This window comes from Chiroxiphia lanceolata, chromosome 4 (assembly GCF_009829145.1).
Source record: "Chiroxiphia lanceolata isolate bChiLan1 chromosome 4, bChiLan1.pri, whole genome shotgun sequence".
NCBI lineage: Eukaryota > Metazoa > Chordata > Aves > Passeriformes > Pipridae > Chiroxiphia > Chiroxiphia lanceolata.
The window spans coordinates 41,105,688-41,128,950 of record NC_045640.1 but is presented as its reverse complement, the minus strand read 5'-3'; the positions used below and the strand labels follow the sequence as shown (position 1 = coordinate 41,128,950).

The following is a 23,263-nucleotide window of genomic DNA, read 5'->3' as shown; positions in this document are numbered from 1 at the left end:
CCAGAAGGATGTTTGCCTTCTAAAAATAGGGTGGGAGAACATGAAAATGAAAGCATTCAGAAGGAAACTGAGATAATTTTTTTTCATGTAGTTGACTAGGGAAGCATTTGTTGGTTTTTCCTTTTAGAAGACATGGATTTTACCCATTATTTGAACACTTAGCTGAAAAACTGTGAAGTTCTAGACGAACCTGGAAAATACTTTTAACTCTTTGTCTTATGCCCCAGCTGGGATTAAGATTCCATTATGAAAGGTATTACAGCAACAAGCTACAACTATGATGTGGTCTAAAAGAGTTTACAAAAGACTATGCCCAGAGAAGTTGTGGCTGCCCCATCTCTAGAAGTATTCCAGGCCAGGTTTGATGGAGCTCTGAGTACCTGGTCTAGTGGAAGGTGCCCCTGCCCATGGCATAGTGGTAGAAACTATGTCGTCTTAAGGTCCCCCAGGCCATTCTGTGATTTAAATAAAGTAAAAAAAAAAAAAAAAAAAAAGAGAAAAGGTAACAGATGTGATGACCATTGTGTAGGTCAGAAGTAATCAGGACCGAGATTACAAGTTTTCCGATTCTAGAACCTGATGCCTTCATCTTGCCAGGATGTGGTTGCCCTTTAACTAGACATCAATGAATAATAACTTCTGCATGTAAACTGCCTTCTCGGACTTCTCAGAATCTTGTGCAACTCTCTAAGTCTGTGATCTTTAAAATAATCATGCTGCTAGGCTGTGTTAGAGTGGATGAAAGCAGCTACTTTTGTCTCAACTATGACCTTTACTGTGGGCATCCATGTATCTATTTCTCTGTATGACAATGAAGCTACCTGTGGCAAACCTGAAAGGCAGCCCCTGCCAACCTAAAGTGCAGAGGTCATTTGCCCAGATGAATGCATGTGTTCCCATCTACTTCCCTGTAAAATTCAAGGTGCTTATTATGAGTAAATTAAGTCACTTAGAGACTCACATTTAACCTCTCTTACTTGCAAGTAGGTTCAGCAGCATGCTGCTACACGTAAGATTAAATTTTGGAAGCTGAATAAAGGCTTTCTTGAAAACATTTCTGTTTTCTAGATACCGATCGTGCTTTAAAATCATGAAATATATGCATTAAACCTTCATCTGAAAAAAACCACCAAAATGGGAGGCTCACGATGCCATTAGCGTGGGGAAATTTGTCTCTGCATGCCTGAATTTTATAAGCACAACATCCACATTACAGTGGTTATGAAATTTGTCCACTAAGGCTATGCCTTTTTTTTTTTTTTGAGGAAGTGCTGTGTGATAGTTTCTAGGATAATGTAATTACAGTCTGTTGTAGTAAATGAATGTTAAGTAAAGATATATTATTAAGCTACAAAAACATAACATAGAGTGTTAAAAGCTTGAGGTAATCAAATGTGTTTTGAGTCCACTGAAGGGCCATTTATCGCATATTAGGTTTTAATCTTGATGGAATTTTCATATTGAAGATAAGCACCACGTACATAAACCATTTCTACTTCATACTATTTTTGTCGTCTTCAGTTCTTGGTTTTGTATTACTGTAAAACTCAGTAGTATGATACAATCTGCTATACCAGAGAATGGAATAATAGGGAAAGCAGAAGGTTCACAGTCTACTATCCCAGTTATGCTGCTGTTTGTTTCCAGCACAGACTTTAGCATTTTGCAAATGGTGTTTCAAGCCCTCTCTTTTAGATTGCCAGAAAATACACACTTGTGCTAGGAGAACAAACCTTGTTTGTTACAAATCAGTCTGTAATGTACAAAAACCTCAACAAACCAACAAACAATTCCTTCTCAGTGCCCCCACCCCCCTCCACTCCCAGCCTCTTCAAAGTTGTCTTGTATACTTTAGGAAACAGCAAATGAACATTTTTAGTCGTTTGTCGGCCTTTTACATCTTCGGTTTAGACAAGCTTTTAAAAGTGTTCGGTCATAGTAATCTTTGGTAGACTCAAACTTAGTGTGTCTGCCAGTGGGGTCTGAGACTGAGGGTAGTCTGGTCCTGGAGGTGTGAGATGTTACAGATAAACCCTATAGCTGAAGCACAGTAGCTAAAAGCGTCAGCTGATGCAGCGATTCTTTATATGGGTCAGCCTTTACAGAAAGAAAGAAGACCGTGTAGTGCGAGTTATGTTATCCTGCCTACTTAATTTTTTCAGCTTCTTCTAATCCTTCTGCAGGGTAGCTTTGTATATTATTTGGCTAGCATCTCACATCCCATAATTAAAGAACAATTGTCCAGGTCCTGAATGACATGGTATCAGCAGCAAGTGGCTTTGTTTAGACTCTAGTTAGTCTCGTTTTAAATTATCCTGTCCCTAAGAAAATATGAAGGTTTTTTTAATGCAGCTGTATAATCTTTTAAACACTGAATTAATTACAGTATGATGAAGGATTCTGAGCTTTCATTTTAGATTACTTACTATATACGTACTTAAATTCAGTGACCAAACTTCAAATCAAAAACCCTGTTCCTATAAAGTCAAAATGTCTACAATTTTTTTCACTGAAAGAAAAACCTAAATTCTAACTATGAACCTAAAATGATTTTAGGTTCAAGAATGTTTACTTCAAGTGAGAGAATGTTTCATTTCTGTTTCCAGTGTCTTTGAACAGAAGAAAAGGATATGAAAGGCTAAGCTCATGACTGTTAACAAAAATAACCTTCAGACTAGCAAATCAGTCTGTCTCTCTTGTGTGGAAGCTTATGCCAAAGTGCACTATTATGTAGTGGTTAGCGCATTCTTCTGGTAGGGAAGATGTAGGAGAACCCTCAAGCCAAGCAAGACTGCATGCATGGTTCTCCCTTGTAGACCAGATGGACATCACTCATTATAGTGTATTACTTGATTAAAGTGACTCTTCTGTTATTTCATTTGCTTCATGAATCTTGTTTCTGCACTTCAGCAACCCCTAACTGCATCCCAAATCCCTCCCTAAACTTCCACACCTCCCCCTTCAAAAAAACCCAAGAAAGCAACAGAACACCCATCTCCACAACAGATGTTTTAATTAATAATTAGTAGTTCATTCAGACTAATCTTCTAAAGTGGTATCCCTTCAAAAATTGCTTTTTGAGCAAATTGGTTACTTCCTATCAATAGTATGTCACTAACTGAAGTGGACTCTTAAGTACAGATTGTGATGCAGGTTAAACAGCAGGTATGGAAACCAGTTCCTTTTTCCTTACACTCCATTTTAATCTGTTACACTGATTTCCGAGTTGGAAGCTGCTTAGTATTTTGTAGATCATGTTGATAATTTAAAATATTACATTTTCATGACTATTAGCTTCTGCTGAAATTGTGCTCTACCAGTTTGTGTCTAGTATGAAGGGAATGTGAAGGAATAGGACTGTTTCTTATTAGTAGTCTGAGTCCTTCATGTGATACTATAAAACTGCCACCTGCACCTGATTTTTAATTGCATGGGGCTCATAAGCTAAAGGATAATTTATACATCCACGTCTTCACTGTGCAATAGCCTATAAAGTCAAGAATGTTAAGATATCTAGAAGGTATATTGTATAAGATACATGATATCATGTTCTAAACTTGCAGCTTATGCCCATCTTTAAATCCAATGCAGCCTCTTACTTTGGTATTTTAACACTGGAACAGTGTGCTTAGCACGCACATGTTGTTCGTACAGAAATTCTAGCAGGGTTGAATTTTCCAGAATTGGAACTTCTACATTTATTCCACAGATGCCTTAAAATATTTGTATCTATTTCAGTGGTTTTGTATGCATATTCCTAAATAACATAATTTCAATGCAGTGCTGAATGATTTCACTAGAATTTAACTACACTTCAGTTACAAACCACAGTTTTAATTACAGCACAGATGCATGTAGATGAGAATAAAAAAAAAAATTGGATTATCTTTAACTATTATGTTCATTTCCTTTTCCTTATGCCATGATAGTATAAACAGGAAGTGAAGGAGTTTAATTTTGCTGAAATGGTTACTTAGAAATAGATGCTCAACCTTACTCTGTTTCCTCGAGATTTTTTATTACAGGCGTTAACATAACTGCTGTTCTCTGGAATTTATTTCGTTTTCATGTAATAACTGAAAATATGCAATATCTGTGATTAGCAAGGATGTAACTTGCTCTTCTGTATGCTTCTATGTTGCACTGTAATGTATTCAGATTCCTACGCATCTGCTTTCCTAGGTTAGTGTCTTTCCTAGTGTCACAGATTTGTTTTCTTTCCTCCACATGCAGCAAAGAATGGAATTTTCTATTTTAGGCAGCACATTATTCAGTTCTCTTGGCGTACACTGCTTTGATTTTTAGTGGCTTATTTGCTTGCAAAGTACTTCAATGTTCTGAGAAATTTTGGTTTTGTTTATGTTGTGGGATCTTGTTTTCAAAACCTGCAATATGATCTTTCATTATTTTCATATTGGCATTATACTGATACGCATATGTATGTGGTTTTGGTGGGTATCAATTTGAATTTGAGCAAGAATTCCTGAGAGAAATTTTAAAGAAATTCCAAGAAATTTAAAACCAGTAGAGATGAAAATATTGCCCTAAGCATTTTCATATGTGAGATAGCACAATGTGTTCTCTCTAGTAGAATCTATCAGTACAAAAAGAGTGCAAAGAGGATAGCATGTATTGATATAAAATTACTGGATCAAATTGGTTTAATTTAGCAGGCAGAAAGCTTTAATCAATTTAAATTTTACTTTGCATTGAGCTTTTTAAAAGCAGGTCCAGTTAAAGAAGGTTGAGGGGCCTGTTCAGTGAATTTTTACTATCTCCCAGGTTTGGAGATTCTGCAGCTGCTTACGGCAACCTGTTCCAGGGCTTAAGGAGCCTCATTGTTTAAAAAATACCCAACAAAACACAACACAAAATAACAAAAAAGCAACCTAACTCCTTTTTTTCCTGCCAGATTTGCCTGTGTTCCTGCTTGCCTCTTGTCTAACTGCTATGCATCTTCAAGAGCTGTCTGGCTCACTCTTCTCTACCCTCGCATTAGATAGCTGTAGACTGTAATAAGACCTCCTCTTTTTTTTCTTTTATAACTGAACAAACTCAGTTTCTGTAGCCTCTCATAGTATCACATGTTCCAGCCCTCTGATCATCTTGATTGCTCCTTCCACTGGACTTATTCCTCTATTCGCAACTAGTGGGATAGTTACTAAAACCTTGTGTGTTGCATAAAATGGTACCAATCCAGGGGCTGTGGGAAGGGGAGTGTAGCACTGAACTCTGTGAAGCAAATGTACTGTGAAGGGTTGCCTGATAGGTCATCCAGCAGCCCTCAGGCAGGATGGACACCCTTGTCTGGTATGGAGGCACTCCAGGGCAGCTGCTCTGACCAGATTCTGCTAGATAGTTCATGAGGAGGGTTTAATGTTTGATATCAGATTTACTGTTTTGAAGATACTTAGTACAACATAGTGTTATGTTTTGGTTTAGCAGAGGCATACTGCAATATGCTGAAATCACAACACAAGCGTGATGTAGCAATTGAAATATATGTTTGGATTACCATGCAAAAGTGATTCCCATTACTGATCTCTGTATGTCCACTGTCAGGATGGTGGACGTCCCCAGATGACCAGGAAGGAATATATGGGCTAAAGCCATCTCAAGCCCATTGCTCTCTTGAGATCTTCTTCTGTTGATTTTTCAGTTCTATACTTTGTGAGACTGAGCTATGTCACGTATAGACTTCTCCACCTGCTGGCCTGGCTAGCTGGGGAAGACCTTATATGCTATTAATGCTACTTATTATTTTAGAGAAGTCTGTTTACACAACCTGATGACTTACTGGTACAGCCATATATCTAAAGCAAAAGCTACCCTCAATCCCCTTTGAGATATGTTCTACTTTCTTTATGCCACTTTATGCTCATTCTTACATTTCTTCCCTTAGTTCATCACCCTTGCCCATCTCCTCTGAGCCTTCTTTCGTTGTAGGAGTTTATTCATTTGTCACACAGGCTGTATCTTCCTGAGACTGTTGTAAACGTGTTCCCTGTGAACTGATGGGACACAGGTGGCTGGAGAGATGACTGCCTGTACCAACTGCTCGTCACCTCGGAGTTCAGTGCACGTATGTGTTGAGTCAATGAAAGCCAATATGTCCAGAGGAGATAAGCAGGGAAGAGTCTTCAAAGGCTCATAGGGGTTAAATCATCTGCTTTAGGAAATCTCGCAGTCATTCATCACCACAGTTTTGACACAAAAAAAGAGAATACATAATTTCTTATTTGCCATCTGTAATAATAATCTGTTCAGTTTATTTGATTATAAAAACAACAAATGCTATGATGAGGATACATTTTCATAGAATAAGCAATTGAAGATTTTTTTTTCACCTCTGCATTTCTTGCAATACAAAGCAGTATTCAAGTAATTCTGATCTTTTAAGGAAAGTTATGATACCCTCTACTGGCTATTTTTGGAAATAAATCTAAGCTATAGCCAACCAGTTTAGAGCTAGCTGCAGTTAAACCTAATCTGCACTGCGGTTTTAATGTAGGGGTTTTGTTTGGTTTTGTTTGTTTGTTCTTTTGATTTTGGGTTGTTGTTGGTTTGGGTTTTTTTAATGGATTTGAGAGGAGTTTGGGTTGTTTTGGTAGTTTTTCCCTGTCTAATTCTGTCCCTGGTTTCGACAGAATGAATCTATCTGTGATGGAGCTGTATTTTTGAACACAGGTTGTTATGGCTTTGAGACCAACAGTTCTATAGGTACAAATGAAAGTTAACTTGATGTTGTCACAGCTCTCGTTGCCTAGTAACCAAAGCCCAATGTATAATTGAATGGGATAAATTTGATGCACTTTGCCTCTCTTTTCCTTTTTAGTTGCAGAATATACAAATATTTTTTGGATTTAAATGTTTTATTGTCTGATAACTAAAATGTATTGAAATCTGTAACTTTGCAAACTCAATTACAATGCTTTAAGAGCTGATGTAAATTTCCCATAATGAAGAGTGATCTTCTAGTTCTTGTAACATTGCTTTACTCTTCATATGAACAAGTATGAATGAGCAAGTGTGCCAGTGGGACTGTGCATACAAATATTAAATTATTTTCTGCATGCCATTCTCAAATTTCACCTTTCTATTTGGTATAATAATGATTTGATGATGATTTTATGTATCTTTCTACTGGATCCGTTTATGCAGTCAAGGATTGTCCTCAGAATTATTTGCTCAACTATGCTGATAACATGCTGAAAATTATCTAGGACTGTCCTTGAATTAGTTACTGAATTTGTGAACACTGTGTGCTGCACTGGGACAAGTTGTGTAAATATTTGTACTAGATTTCTAGCCTTGATTTTTGCTGTGTAAGGTCATGATTATAACTTATCATAGCATTAACTATCAGATTAATTATCCACTCACTGTTACAACTAATCATCTATTACAAGTTCTTGTAATAGAAATTGTATACTAATATTATCTTCACACTTATATAAACATATGCTAAAATAAAGTAAGTTCACTGTACTGTTTCAGCTTTGTCACTGATAACCTTTTAAGCTTTCTGAATTTGTTTTGAATTGTATGACTATGACATTTATGCCTCTTACATACAGATCTTCTCCACTTACTTTGTTAGACTTTGATATTTTCAAGCATTACCTATGGTTTGAAGTAATTTTTAGTTATGTTACTTAGCAGTAGTCTGTGTATCTCAATGCAATCACATTGTCTTTTCTTCATTTCTCTTTCATTAATGGTTGATATTCAAAGCAAACTCTTGTTATATGTATGATCCTTCCTTTTTGCTGTCTGTATTGATTGCCAAATGTGTAAAAAAGTGATACTATATAATTAGGGTTTAACATCTTGAGGAACAGAAAGATTGTTTTCAAGCAGGCTTCATATATGGCACACTCAAGGGAGAGGAATGGTCATAAATAGTTGAAGTGGGACCAAAAAATTAAGTTTAAAGCAGGCATTAACTCTACAAGGTTGTATCACCCGAAGTTCTTTTTGTTTTAGTTTTGGGTCATAGTTTTTAGTTTTATTAAAAAAAAAATAATTCTAAAGATTAAACAGTAACTTGTTAGAAGCCAAGTAGATGGATGCTTACAGAGGTGATGACAAATATTGATTCTACAGACAGTTACTAAGACTAAAATTTCTTTCAAAGAGCAATAAAATAGAAGTATATTCTGCAGCTTTTATGTAGTAAATGTTAGACAGGTTTCTAAATTGGTTTATTCTGCTCTTACAGCTCTCTTTTTATTTTTCCAGTTTCTTCTTGTTTGAGCCTCTTTCTATGCAAGTACTGGTTTAAATGAAAAGCAAACATTAGCAAGGGTAGTGCAGCCAGTGTCTTTGGTGTGTTTTTTGCTTGCTTGTTATTGATGCAGCCCTAGGGCATGTTTTCTCTATATGGAAGTATACAATTGAAAGATGTCCATGTTAAAATCTTCACAGAATCATAGAAGCGTGGAATGATGTGGGTTGGAAGGGTCCTTAAAGATCATCTAGTTCCAACCTGTCTGCCATGAGCAAGGGACACTTTTCACTAGACCAGGTTGCTCAGAACTCCAGCCAGCCAGGCCTTGAACACCTCCAGGGATGGGGCATCCACAGCTTCTCTGGGCAACCTGTTCCAGTGCCTCACCACCCTCACAGTAAAAAATTTCTCCCTAATATCTAATGTAAACCTACCCTCTTCTAGTTTGAAGCCATTCCCCTTTGTCCTGTCACTACATGATCTTGTAAATAGTCTCTCTCCATCTTTTTCGTAGGCCCCCTTCAGGTACTGGAAGGCCACAATTAGATTGCCCTGAAGCCTTCTCTTTTCCAGGCTGAACAATCCCAGTTCTCTCAGCCTTTCTTCATAGGACAGGTGCTCCGTTCCTCTTATCATCTTGGGGTGGCCCTTCTCTGGACTCGCTCCAACAGGTCCATGTCCTTCCTGTGCTGGGGACCCAAGAGCTGGATGAAGTTCTCCAGGTGGAGAGTAGAGGGACAGAATCCCCTCCCTTGTCCCACTGGGCCACACTACTTTTGATGTAGCCCAGACTATGGTTGGCTTTCTGGGCTGCAAGTGCACGTTGCCGGCTCATGTCCAGTTGTCTTCTGTCACCGAAGATGCAAACTAACATTCCACACTTGAATGTTCTAAAATAGAAGTCTCACTAAAATAACTGTCAAAGGCACAGAAAATTGTGAAGAAGAAATTGAAGACAGCGATATAGGATTTTACTTGTCAAAGGCATTATTATGGTTCAGCTAAATCTCATGTTTAAGTATTAGAGGACAAATAAAGTGTATGTTATAAAGTTTTTAAAATTCTTCTTTACTTTCTGCTTACTTTGTGAAAGTTGAAGAACAAATAGGTTATTCACACTAATTCCTTATTGATATGGATTTTTAATGAGTTGTAGAATATTTTATATGATCAGATTTTTCAATGCCTGAATTATCATTCTTCCAAGAAGGTCAAAGACTTCTTTGGAAGTTGAATTCTGTCCTTATTGGAACCAGTTACATAATTATATACAATACACATAATTTCTGATGCTAACAAAAAAACGGTACAATGTCCAGTGTTTGCATGCAAACAAGATTTATGTATTTTATCGTGGTCTAGAAAACTTTGATTTAAAGAAATATCTAATGCTGAAGGCTTGGAAATGAGATGTAATTATGGAGTGTTGGGAACAGTAAGAAGGGAACTTGTGAATGAATATTGGAAAGAGTTGACATGAAGTAGAGAATTATAGTCTGTGGAATGATTTCTTCAGTGAACACAATGGTACAGATGTTGCTTGTTATTTGAAATCTTAAATGGTATTTGTAGGGAGGTAAAATCAAGCTAATGTTGTGTTTTAACTTTTTTAGTTGCACAATGCTGAAATCTTCCTCTCTGTTTTAGTCTTAATTTTTTAATTGTTTATTTTGTTTTCCTTATTAATATTGAGAATACTCTTGTAAATGCTCGGAATTGAATTGGGACATTAACCACCTGTTGCTTCTTCTTACAGGTACTGCTCCCAGCAGCTGGTCTCTTGCAACTGCAGGATGTGAAAAGGACTTGCTGTGAATTTTTGGAATCCCAGCTTCATCCTATCAACTGCCTGGGGATTCGTGCTTTTGCTGACATGCATGCATGCACAGATCTATTAAACAAGGCCAACACATACGCAGGCAAGTTACCATTAGTGTAGTATAGAGCTTGATATCTGCATGTGTGGGTACCCACACACATGATTTCCATGCCCACTCCATCCAGAGGAGTGTATTTCATCTCTTTCTCTCTACTACTTTTATGCTTGGTACTAACCTTCTCTTTCCTCTGCAACCAAGCCACCTTCCATTTCTGTCACATTCCTCCAGAAAGCACTTTCCTTGTCTATGCTTCCCTTATTGTCATCGGATTCTTGGAGTACTGCTAGCCCATACAACAAGCTGCCAGCTCAACTCCTACTGTGTTTTTGCTATATCTATATGGTGGATTTTAAAGCCATGTACACTCTGTTCTTACTCTTGTGATAAATATGCTGTATATAGTCAGGGTGCACAGTCAGGTCCAGTCTCTGCACTGCCTTCCTTAATCCCTAGCACTGTCAGGCTTAGTACAAGAGCAATACAAAAAAAGAGAATTAAAACTGAAATGTCCTGATAAGGCTATAGAAAAAAATAAATATGTGATTGCATTACTTTTCATAACTTTTCTAAAATGTACAGCGACCAATTGGCATCATTAACAATTGCTACAGAGTTAAAATTTAATATTTTCTTGAAATAGAGCACTAACTGCTTCAACTCATATGTCTGGGTCCAAATAATAGGATTGTTATTGCCTTAAGTAAATTTAAATGTCGTAACCAGAAGGATCTTGATGAATGCTTTCAGTTGTCTTCATTTCTAGAAAATCTGTTTTCTGGTATAGATTTTTTTTTTGTAACTCCCAGGAGATTATATTATTTCTATCAAGAATGGATGTTTCAGGCAAAAACAGAAATGCAGCAAACTCGTTTGATTAGGTATCTGTCAACAGAATCTGTGTTTGCTGTCTTAAGTGTGCAACTGGGGTATCCAAATCAGCCATACTCAGAAGTTTTCAGTCTAGTGAAATTTTAGTCAAATTATTGATGTATCAATTAAAAAAAATTGAAAAGGTTTTCAGATTTTTTTGGAAGTACTAGTTTTTGTAATGCATACAATTACTCAAGAAGTTGTGATGTGTATGTGACTGACTTTGTGATATTGGTATTTGGACTATTATGCAACACATTTTAGTTAAATCATTTCATCTTTGAATAATACAATATCAAATTCAAAAAGCTATTATATTTTTATGTTTTATGCAATAGGAAGCAAGACATACATATATTAACGACAGTTAATATTTAATGTTTTAGGGAACCCATTTTGGTATAGCTGTTGCTTAATTTTGAATTTTAAATTATTTTTTCCAACTTTTTTTTCTGACTTCTGGGTCTCAGTTACTTCTAAACCAAACTAAACCAAACCTCTAAACTACTTCAGTTACTTCTAAACAATCATTGTTCAGTTTAGTAGTTGAACCTAATATTTGTACAGATTACTTTCTAGAAATATAAATTCTAAGACCCTGGCAAGACCTTGAGTGCAGTATTGGTTAAATGTGTTTTGAGAGCACAGGAACCGTGTCCAGCTGGTAACTCTCCCTCCCTGGGTCATTTTGTTCAGGCATCCTTTGCTGTGCTCAGGGAGGCTCTGCAAGCAGGATATAGGCAAGTGAAAAGAAGAGGGAAGTTATTTGTTGGTCCCAGCTGGGACATGCAAGCTACTAGGCTGAGCACCAGTACTCTGGTAAAAGCATCAGGGGAGTAAGGGTTGGCCTTCATTTCTCCTTGTAACTGGCTGATCATCAGTCTTGCTAAATTTCTGTCTGCTGACTCCCTGATTTTCTTCTATACAATTCTGTACCTTTCGGGTCAATGTTTTTCCTCTTGAATTTTCAGGCTACTTACTGCCTGTATCTCAGCCATCATAGCTCATTTTCTCCCTGTTCTTATCTCAAATGTCTCTTTGTGCTTTGTCAAAGCTTTCTTAAAACTGAAAAAAAATTTCTCAAAAGTCTGAGACAAAGATGTGTGGCTGTGCCATTTCAGAATTAGACCTTGTATCACAGGCAGCCTAACTCCTAGAGTTTTGATATTAAGGCTCCAGAAACTAGAGTGAGTATAGAAAAGGATTATTAGATTGGAAAAAGCAGTGGAAAATATTTCCCTGCTAGAGAAAATGAAAAGCATTTTGATTTTTAACTTCTCCCAGTCTTTATTTTGTTACACATGCTATTTTATGTTTAGAAAAAAGAGGCAGGGAGATAGTTCTGCTGATAGACAGTGGTAGCATAAAAACAAATGGATGCCAGTGGATCAGAAGTTATTAGAAAAGTGAAACTCTGGAACTTCCTTCCGGTGAGAATAAAAACTCAACTTTCATTAAAATTGGAGCTTCATAACCCTGTGGTGGGATTGGTCCTTCTGTAGCAGAGTGCGAGATTTCTAGGAGAGTCATTTAGATGCATCTGTGATGCCTGTGGAGAGATCTGAAAATAGTGGACAATTGATACAGGTTACTTGGAATGAGCTTCTGTTGCAATTAAACTTTAAGAAGCTATTTGTTCTCATGATGGTCCAGAGAGTAATCCTGCTCTGGGTCTTGTGCTTGCACACTCAGGGACTGTGTACAGCTGAGGCCTTTCATCCTTCTTGTATGAGGATTCCTAGGAAGAGGATGTGGCATGAGCATTGCTAGTCCACTCTCAGTTTTAGCCTGGCATATGTCTTACATAGTCTAAAAGGATGTTCCCAAAATAAAAAATTTTCATGAGAAAGTGGTGCATTATATAGTTGTAATGTTATGTACAACCTGAAAATAAATTGGTAAAGCCTTCTAATGAAGAGGGGTATGCCATCTTGGACTAAAAAGACCCTTGCTCTGTGCTTATATCCTGACATATTTCTTACTTATAACCAAAGAATAATAATGTATTTCCCTCACTGCTTTGGAAACATTGGATTTCCTGTGAAAAAGGTGTCTTTTGAGGCTTGACCCAGCTAGCCTTCTTGGCTTTTAGAATTGTGCTGAGGAGATATTGAAGATACTTTTGTTAGGAAATCTTAGCATATGCTGTAATGCAGGGATTGCTGCTTTGTGTTTAACAAAGCAGAAAAGTTTGTGCGATAACAGCTTTCTTGATTCTGGTGCTCTAAGACTAAAACTTTGACCCCTGACAAGACTTGGAAGCATGTCTTCTGTAGACTGTTCTTGTGTACATCCATATGCATGAGATTGAAAGGATGTAGTTGTCAGAATCTTTCTTATGATTCTATTCTGAGTAGCAACGTCTGTTGCTATGCTGCTGTTGCCTTGGCTTCTGTGAGTTTCATGGTGTTCTAAAAAGCAGTTATTTAAGCACAAAATTGACAAGTAAATCACATTTTTAAAAAGAATTTGATTCTGCAGTGTTTAGCTTCTACTGGTTCTCCAGCTGGCAGAGCTTGTGTCTATTCCTCTGCAGTAAGGCTGGGGTTCCTGCTTGACCAGTGCCTTAAATTAGGCCATTAGCAAAGACCTTTTTTCCCCAAGCCAAAAAAATCACAATGTGACATTGTGATGTGAAGCAGTGATTTAAAAAAACCTAATTCTTTTTAATGTTTTTGTTTCATTTGCTTGAGAAACTGTTTTTCATCTTTCTTTTAAGTGACCATGAGGCTTAGGCCTTTCCAAGCTCCCAAGCTATGCATTGGTCTAAAACAAAAGGTTATCAGTTCAGAAAGAACTGGAAACAGAAAGTGCTGTAATGTTCCAGTGGTTTTGTAGCATTATCACATTAGAAAGGTGCAGATACTCCAGTTAGTTTATAAAAAAATCATCATTTGTTTTGTGAAATAGAAATAATTGGCCTAAACCAGACAAAAGACAGACACTCAATATGTTTGGTTATGGTATTTTGTTTCACACATGAATACATGTTCAATTACTGTCATGAAAAGATCCAGAGAATGAGGAGGTTTTCCCTTTTTCCAGCTGCAGACTCCGGCACTGATAAGCTGTGGCCATTTTTTTTCATACTTTTTTTTTTCATTTAATGTGGCTTTAGGAAGATCTCTTCTGATTGCAGGTATACAAATAAGTGCAAAAGTATTTGTGAATTAATCCACAAATGTTCATAGCATAAAATGTCCTATGCAGATCTTAGATATAGCTTTCCTTCCTATGTACTTGAAAAATACAAAGCTAATGTCAATATGTTTATGGCCAGCAAGACTATGTGCCTTTTGGATAGAAGAGGTGTCAAGTGGTTTTTGCTGCATGTGCATGTATCGTACATAGCTCCAGACTCATTATGAAAAAATACCAAAAAGTGGTACATTTACATCTGCTATTATTTTTCTATGCTCTCCATGCTGGCATTGTTTACTGTGCTTTCAAACATTTTGTTACTAGCCCTCTTCCTGTTGTTAAGGACTTCCTTTTAGTCCTTTCAGTTTGTCCCTGAAACTGAAGTCCCATCCTGCTGGTACAGGGCAGACAAGGACAGATCTTCAGCTATTCAGATAGAAACTGACTCGGTTGCGAAAATGTGAAAATCTGGTTTTCATATGCAATTGGAACAGATATTTTAGAAATGTCCTAAAATGGAAGGGTTTTTTTAAAGACAGATTTTTAGTTTTGATAATAAAGAAGTAGGATTCTACTTGCTTAGGAAGTGGGAATCTGGGAGCCAAGCCTCTGCAGCTCCTAAGCCAGCTTGTTTCCAGTCTGCCAGACTTTGGAGCCAGCTGGCTTCAATGTCTGAGTAAAGAGGCAAGAAAGGGGGCAGGATTCCAGTACAAATTTGTCAAAGTTGCATACTGCGTGGAAAATTCTGATTTAGGAAAAAATAATTATTTTATTCTCTGATGGAAACTTTCATCTGGATAGTTCTCTCCTTGCTTCATCTAGGAGATGTTCGTTAAAAAAGAAGTATGTTACCTAATGCAATAAATAAAAAACAAGCTAATTTGAGATTTAACAGGGGACAGATGCATGAAATATTTAATCATGTCGTAAGTTTCATCATGGTTGATGTTAATACCTCCAGATTATCAAAGCTTTCAGGATGTGAGCAATAATATGAGATCATACAAATCCTAAACCAGAAGGCAAAAAGTCCAATACTATTTTTCTCTCCTCATTATTAGGAAGAGGACCTAAGTGTGATTTTTTGAAATATTAGTACTGAATCATATTATTTCAAAGATGCTGACATCCTTCTTGTTAAAAGTATGCAAAAAGTTTGATTTTCGTAAGCATAATTTTTATATATAATAAAACCTTCTGTCTTCAAGATTTGAATAGCATTACATAAATTGCCATTGGCAGATTTAATTGGTTTTGTGTTTCCTTGTTCATTTTCGGTTTTTAATTATTTGAAATAATCCATTTAGCTGTAATTTCAATTGGCTTCTGCCCAAAGGTTATCTATCAATTAGTTACGAGGGTTTCCTTGACAACAAGAGATCTGATTCATAAGATTCAAGTTATGTCATCTTACCTCTTTTTTTTGATGACTAAAATATATTTAGGAATCTCCTATTTCTCTTTCTTTTTCTGTAATTCATTCAGATGAGAATCTGTAGCTATTGACTGAGTAGTTTGTTTTAATTTCTCCCTTTTTCACTCTTCCTTCTTCTCTTGACTGTGTGCATTGTTTTATACTTTAAGTACAGAGGCTGACATCCAGCAAAACAGTCTTAGTTTTTGTTCAAGTACTGTCTATTTTTTTGGATTTTCTTCTATGGTTCTCTCTCTAGAGGAGACAGTCTCGCAATCATTGTATTACTTTGAAAATTCTCAGCTTTTACTCTCCTGGTTTAGAGGCTAAATCTCTTCCTGTTTAGTGCATGACATAAATCTAAACCAACTTTTAAAAAGCAAAGCTTTTATATATGAGTCTATAATATCAAGTGGGTATTTTTAATTTGTGAAGTATATCCTGTCGGATGTGATCCACTGTTGGATCAGATTTCTCAAGGGAAGATGAACAACACTTCAGAACCTCAGATTTGTTTGAGAGTTGAATGTGTGTTGCTTTCCCTTTCTGCTTACTTCCTAACTCACCTTCTCAGTACAGTCAGGCCTGTGGTTTGTGTCACTGTCACTTGAAATTTGGAGTTTATGACAAAACTATTTTTTGCAAATTGCTTTTCTCAATTTCTATTTGCCGTAAGCAAACAGCAAAACCCGTCAGATATTTATTTCAATAAGCATACCTCAGAAAATTCAGCTTAAGAAACTGCATATTTTTTATCTGAAAAGCAGATATGAAAAGATTTGTAAAGAGTGGAAAAGTGGGTGTTATAAAAATCAATAGTATTTCTCCTCGTCCTTTCTTTCCCGTTGCCTGAAGTACTGCAGAAAATACTACCTGTCCATCATAAGAGAATGCTGCAGAATTAGAGGGACTTGGAGTGATGATGGTTGCATGAATGAAAAGGCTGGTAGGATAAGGGACTGAAAGCACAAGGACCATCTACTTTAGAGATGAAGACTAAAAAGGAAATAGAGTAATGGATGATTTTGAATAGACAGGTCCACTTTCCCTATCATATTAGCATTAGTATGGGGATTCAGCATAGATTGAAATAGAAAACTGAGTAACGGTAAACTGGGTGTTAAATTTATATGCATGGCTTTTTGCCCAGTGTTACTGTGGGATTATTACTATGGGAAAATAATAAAGTCAAAAATTTAACAGGATTCAAGGAGACTAGTCTTTATCTAAGTAAACTCATTGTTTAGTAAAATGTGATTAAGGCAAAATACCATCTTTCTGGCTAGCAATCTCTAATCTTTCATGGTTAAAGTGAGACCTTTGTGGGAGGAGGTTTCATTATCATACTTTTCATATGAATTCTTGGACTTCTGTCTGAAGGAATTTGTGCTGCTTATTTCAAGGAACAGCATGCTGAAGTAGATAAAGGGCAAGAATTGTACTGAGTTATATTTATCTTTTTTTGCTATCTAGATTTTAGTACAGTGCAAAAAAGCTGTTGTACCCTGCAAAGTTGAACTAAAAAGTTAGATTTCTTGAGCTGGAAACATTCAGCATTCTTTAAATTTTTTTTGACAGCTTAAAACTATTTCTCAAGTATGGAGTCTTAACCATAGTAGCACTAGTAGAGTGAGAGAAAAGGTTATAAAATGTGCTTTAGTTTGAATATGTTTGATGGCCTCTTTTTACTTATTCTAATTTTGAGTGAATTCTTAAATTCCCAGTAATAGCTGTCCCTTCTGACTTCTATTAAGAATAGCAGAAGGGGAGAAAATAATCTAACTGAATGGAACTACTTTTTAGAGCAACTGAATGGCTTAAAAAGCAATTTTAAGGAAGGGAGGGGGCAACTGAATAACTGAACAACCTGATAAAGATATGTGCTCTGTGTTAAAAGAAATTATTTGGTTCTACAACTGAAAATATTAAATTTTGTCAGTTTTGTTTACTTTAGGTTGAGACTTTAAAAAAAAAGGCACTGAGGAAAAATTGCAGACCTTCTACATGTTGTAGAGATTGGGGTATGCAGTATTTTATGACCTAGGAGAAGTTCTGAAAGATGCAGACTTGTTATTTCACACTGCTGTCAAACTGTTAGTTCTAATGAATCACTGTGGAACTATAGGTTTAAAACATGTTTGTCAACAACACACAGAGCATGTTCTTTATCTGGAATCATTTTTGCTGTATTTGTGTGTACAAAGTTAGCAAAATGAGATTCAAGTAATTATCAAGGACAAGTACTGAGATGAAGCAATGCTGAAAATTGCTACAATTCCTACTTTTAGTATAATGTGTTTTAATATTTCAGTTATTTTAAAAAATCTTTAAACATGAAAACTGTTTGTGAGACAAAGCTTTAAATAGAAAAGATTTTAAGTTAAGGTATTGCTTCTAGCTATGACAAAATAGCATGCATATTGAATTCTTTTCCTCTGTTTTCCCTTGCTGCATTAATGCTTTTTTTGAGATATATGTCACAGTGTACGTTAGCATATTTCTTTTTCTCCAAACAGAACAGCACTTTTCCGATGTTGTACTTAGTGAAGAATACCTCAATCTTGGTGTAGAGCAGGTGTGCAGTCTTATATCCAGTGACAAACTCACAATTGCCTCAGAGGAGAAGGTAAGACCATCTGTATCCCATTATTCTTTTTATCCTTTTGGGTGAGAGAGCAAGCTTACTCATATTGCTCTTGCACACTTCTTTGGACGTGTTCTTTGTTTCCTTAGTGAAATTAGGCATGTATTGTGCTCAAGTTTAAACAAATTTTTCCAAAAGTGTTATCACTCTGATGTTGAAAATCAGTCTCAACTCTTACAAATCCTCAAACTGTGTTAACTCATATAACTCTTTGTTCTTTGAAAAAACCCAATAAACAAACTACATTAAACGGAAATTCCTTCTCATCTTCATGCAGAACAAACAGAACACATGCTGAGTCACATACACAGGAGTTTGATTTACCAAGGGATAAATAAAGTTGGCAGAGCAAGTATATGCCATTTACTAACTGTAACATCAGAAGTCCCACGGAGGTATTAAAATTCTGTATATATATGTGAGCTGTTTAGCCTGACTGAATAAATGTAGGTTGCAAAGGAGATGACTAGGCAGCTTGGTATTACCTAATTTGAGTTTAATGTGTATTAGCTAGATCTCAGTCTTTTAAAGACGTTTTTGAAACACTGTGGTCTTCAGCGAACCCAGGTCATCCCTGCAAACCTCTAATGGTTTTCAGGTATTAATTTTGAGCTTTTTTATTCAGTTATGATCTATTTGAGATACATTGGTTTTCTTTTTTCCACGGAGTATGTGGTTGTACCAACACCTATGTTCAAATGAGGCTAAATTGTGTTCAAAACCATGTTTGAATACTGATTTGTATGGCTAGGTAGTGTTTCATGTTAAAACCTTTTTCAAACTTTGAATCTAAGAACTATCTGCTTAAACTGCAACTAGCAGAGTCATGTTGTTATTCCTGTAATACCCTGAAGGTGCAGTTCTGTCACTTTGATCCATGTGATGCTACTTTTGTGGAGTATGATTAAGGTTTTAATGTTCTACTGTATGATGTGCTACTGTGCAATGGAATTAAAACTAGGCTTGGGATAACTTCTCCCAATAAGATTCAGTGATGACAAGTCATTTGAATGGTGATGTGGCAGGGCAGTTCTCCAAGAAAGGAAGAAAAGTGTGAGGACTGTAATATTGGTGCTGCTGTGTTGTTTGTTTACCTAATTTTACTGGATTTTCAGTGTCAGTGAAGTTACTGTGTGCATTTTGTTAATGTAGCACAGCTATCCTTGAAACACCAGTAGAGGAGCAATATAAAAAGAGACTAACTAATGCACCTTTTTAATTTTTTATTTGATAAATATGGAAATAATGGGAGCTGTAACTGCTCCAACTTTTCTTATGTTACAAATTTTAGTACAAGCAAAACTGTTTTTGGAGGAACACTGATGTTTCATACTTATGAACTTGTAAGTAAGGGGATTTGCATTTGTTTGTTTTCTGGAAGGTATTTGAAGCAGTGATAGCCTGGGTAAACCATGACAAAGATGTAAGGCAGGAGTTAATGGCACGTCTGATGGAGCACGTTCGGCTGCCTTTGCTTTCTCGGGAATATTTAGTTCAGGTAAGCAAAAAAGGAATACTAATTATTCTGAACATGAAAATTTCTGTTCATTGTTTTAATGCCAGATGGATAATTTTAAATTTAAACAGCAGTGTAATGTAGTTTGTTACTGACAGTAAAACTGAGCAGACAGCCACTACCACATATGCATGTGCACATGCACATCCTGAGCCAGGTGAGGGATTGCCACTTAGAGGATGGCTTATATAAGTAGTTTATCTGTTTGGCTGATTACATGTCATATCACACTAATGATTTCAACAATGCAATTTGCTGAGATCAGGTTACTTTTCATTTGTAACACAATCTTGTATTTGTTGTCATAAGTGAATTTTCAACTTCAGAATCATATCTATTGTTTAAGTTGATTGGGAATTAATGACAAAGGAAACATTCCTTCACCTGGTTCAGATAAAATACATTTTTTCCAATTTTATAAGCTCATTTTTGATACTTTGGTGTCAGATCAAATATTTAAGATTAAAAATGAGTTCAGTATTACCATTGGTTAGTAGTATGTTGGTAGGTGTTTATTTTAGAAATTCTGTTTTTGTGATACAATTCCCAACTTTGTGTGGGTTGTTTTGGATGAGTTTTGGAGGTTTTTTACCCTTTGCTTTTGTTGTGTTTTTTATTGTCGTGGGGTGGCTTACTAGTTTGTTAAATTATTCTCCACTATTTAAAATATTCTGTACTCTCTGTATTTGAAAATTCAAGAAATGTGCCTGGATTGTAAGAAAAGTACTTTACCTTGCCTAATACTGTTTCTTCCACTTACTAATTGAGAATCAACATCTCCTAATTTATTTTTTCTTTTTGGGGATTGCATATTGCCAACACATAAATTTGTGTCTAACTGGTTAAATGATAATCTAAACAATTAGATTAACCTGCATTTGTGCTTTAGTACACTTCAGATTGTGATTTGTGTTTTACTTCCTTAACATGCTCAGACCTTGTTAAACTTCTATTAATAAACAGAGAGTTGAAGAAGAAATATTGGTTAAGAACAGCAGTGCTTGTAAAGATTACCTCATTGAAGCTATGAAGTATCACTTGCTACCAACTGAGCAACGAGCATTGATGAAAAGCACTCGAACAAAATTGAGAACACCTGCTAGCCTGCCAAAAGTAAGACTCTTACTTTTCCATGTCCTTACTATTTCAAACTCCATTTTAAAAGATTTCATAAGAGCATGACTGTCTCTTGGGGTATTACAGTAAAAATTTTGTACTGGAATTGGTTATCACAAAAATATAAAAAGTAATTAGCTTTACACTCCATGCTACTTATGATATAGGTGTTTTAGGCTCCAAACTACACACAGCACCACCACTATGTCCCCTCTCAGAAAACATTTTTTTAATAAGTGCTTCAGCATTTGAGAAATATACAATTATGGGGAAATAGGCCTGTTTAAAAAAAAAGCAAAACTGAAACAAAACAAAGACTGACTGAAGCTTCTGAGTTGAGACATCTTTTTCAGTTTTTAGCTAAATGTTGCCTTTCGTTCATTTTAGGAGAAAACAAAACAAACATTAGAGATTATCTTCTTTCCAGTGAAGTAAAGAAGTTTCCTCATAGTACTGTTGTGACAACTGCAGTAATGGAATAGGAGATTCTGTTCAGCAGATGGATGGTCACAGTTCCATTACACATCATACACATTGAATTCTTATACCTGAGGTCAGAGTAGGATGTGAAGATACAGAAGGATCTGCATTGTTTGTGGGAGGTTTCCTTAGATTCAAATTGCTTTTCTACTTCATGTATTGCGCCTGAAAACAATCGTTATTAATTACATTTGTTTAAAAAAACTCCAAACAATTAGTGTTGCCTGGTTCTCAAGACTCAAATTTCTAATTTAGGAGAACCATCCTTAATTATTTCTTGTACAGAGGCTTGCTTTATTTTTTTAACACTTTTTTGATCTTTCAGGTGCTCTTATATATGCAGATAATTAACAATTATTATTATTATTTCCCTTTTAGTTGATGATGGTAGTTGGAGGACAGGCACCAAAGGCAATTCGAAGTGTTGAATGCTATGATTTTAAAGAAGAACGCTGGCATCAGGTGGCTGAATTGCCTTCCAGAAGATGTAGAGCAGGTTAGCAATGCCTGGTTTTTTGTTGTGGTTGGTAATGCTTCAGAATTTAGGCATCGGTATAAAGCATTGTATGTTCTTTGGAACAGTACCAAAGATATTTTTCTAAGAAAGGCTAAGCCTTGACTTCAACATTTGAATTACTTGCTAATCTGGAACAATGCAAGTTTGACAAATTGTGCTTAATTTGTGCTTCAGTTTGTAATCTGTAGAATAAACTGCTTTATCGCCTTCATTAGACACAAGGGATAAATAAATTTAAATATTAATGCATTGTAATAATGACTAATTTTACTATTAAAATACCCTATTATTACCAAATGAAATCAAGAATGTGAAGAAGCGATCAACTGCTATTAAAAACATGAAAATGTGATCTTAAAGCAGCTGAGCTATCTGAGCAAGAAGAATTTCAGCAAATATGGTATTCAGAAGTGTGAGCTATTAGTAACAAAAAGTGTCAGAATATACTTAATCTGAATGAAGTGTGGCTCTAGGAGTCTGTCAAAAGCAGAACAAGTGTATTGAGTACTGTAAATTGTGTCAAGTATCTGCAAACTCAGGACAGTATGCAATAAAATTAATTGACAAAGAGACTAAAACACTCATCTTTCCTCCCCACTTCCCTGCTGTAGGAATGGTGTACATGGGAGGCATGGTTTACGCAGTTGGTGGTTTCAATGGTTCTTTGAGAGTTCGCACGGTGGATTCCTATGATCCAGTGAAGGACCAGTGGACAAGTGTTGCTAACATGCAAGACAGGAGAAGCACACTGGGAGCAGCTGTATTAAATGGCCTTCTTTATGCTGTGGGAGGATTTGATGGGAGTACAGGTATATTTGCCTTATACACTTCTGAATAGTTTTGACTACTCTTAACATAATTGTATCGAATTTGAAGGTCTCTTTCCTGGTAGCTGTGATGGAACCAAGCGTGAGGGTAGCCTGGCGTCTGGTGATGTGGAATGTACTTTAGTGGTCACATCCCTCTACCAGAACAGTGGACTGTTTGCTCCTGTCTAAGAGTTCAGATTTAATGACTAGTGAATTTTGACAGGTTCCCATTCAGTATTCCTTCTGTAGTCAGAATCCTTAACTTCTGGAAGATTTGAGCAGTTATTTCTGCATTTTCATGTAGTGTAAATAGGATTATAAACAGCTTTTTCTGACCTGTGGGAAGGCTTTAGACATACACTGTTCATTCTCTTCCCAGATGTATTAAACCATTTGTCCAGAGGTGATCCTTTTGCTTAAAAACTGTTGTAGAAGCATATATGGGATAAACCATGTGACTTAATTAAAAAAGAAAGGAAAAAAATCAGGGAAGAATTTTTCACAGTTCAGTAAAAGCTTTTAGTAATTTGCCCATTTTCAGACACCAAGAATATGTTGACTGTAACTGTCTGTCTAAAGGACATCATTTTTGCTTTTTGTACAGTAACTAACAGTCCTTAAAATGAAATAATTTGAATTTTCAGAT

At 36.1% G+C, this 23,263-nt stretch overlaps 1 protein-coding gene across 5 annotated transcripts in view; it reads left to right on the top strand.

Annotated features, from left to right (window-relative positions):
- KLHL2 (kelch like family member 2) overlaps window positions 1-23,263 on the top strand; it is a 57,168-nt gene that overhangs the window by 26,126 nt on the left and 7,779 nt on the right. For all 5 annotated transcript variants that reach the window (XR_004356605.1, XR_004356606.1, XM_032685402.1 and 2 more), the window contains 6 exons: window positions 9,987-10,149; window positions 18,052-18,161; window positions 19,561-19,677; window positions 20,659-20,808; window positions 21,670-21,787; window positions 22,420-22,617. Coding sequence is in view for 3 of the 5 variants with exons in the window: in XM_032685402.1 (XP_032541293.1) it covers window positions 9,987-10,149; window positions 18,052-18,161; window positions 19,561-19,677; window positions 20,659-20,808; window positions 21,670-21,787; window positions 22,420-22,617 (856 nt within the window). In the remaining 2 variants the exon portion in view is untranslated. The remainder of the gene's footprint in view (window positions 1-9,986; window positions 10,150-18,051; window positions 18,162-19,560; window positions 19,678-20,658; window positions 20,809-21,669; window positions 21,788-22,419; window positions 22,618-23,263) is intronic.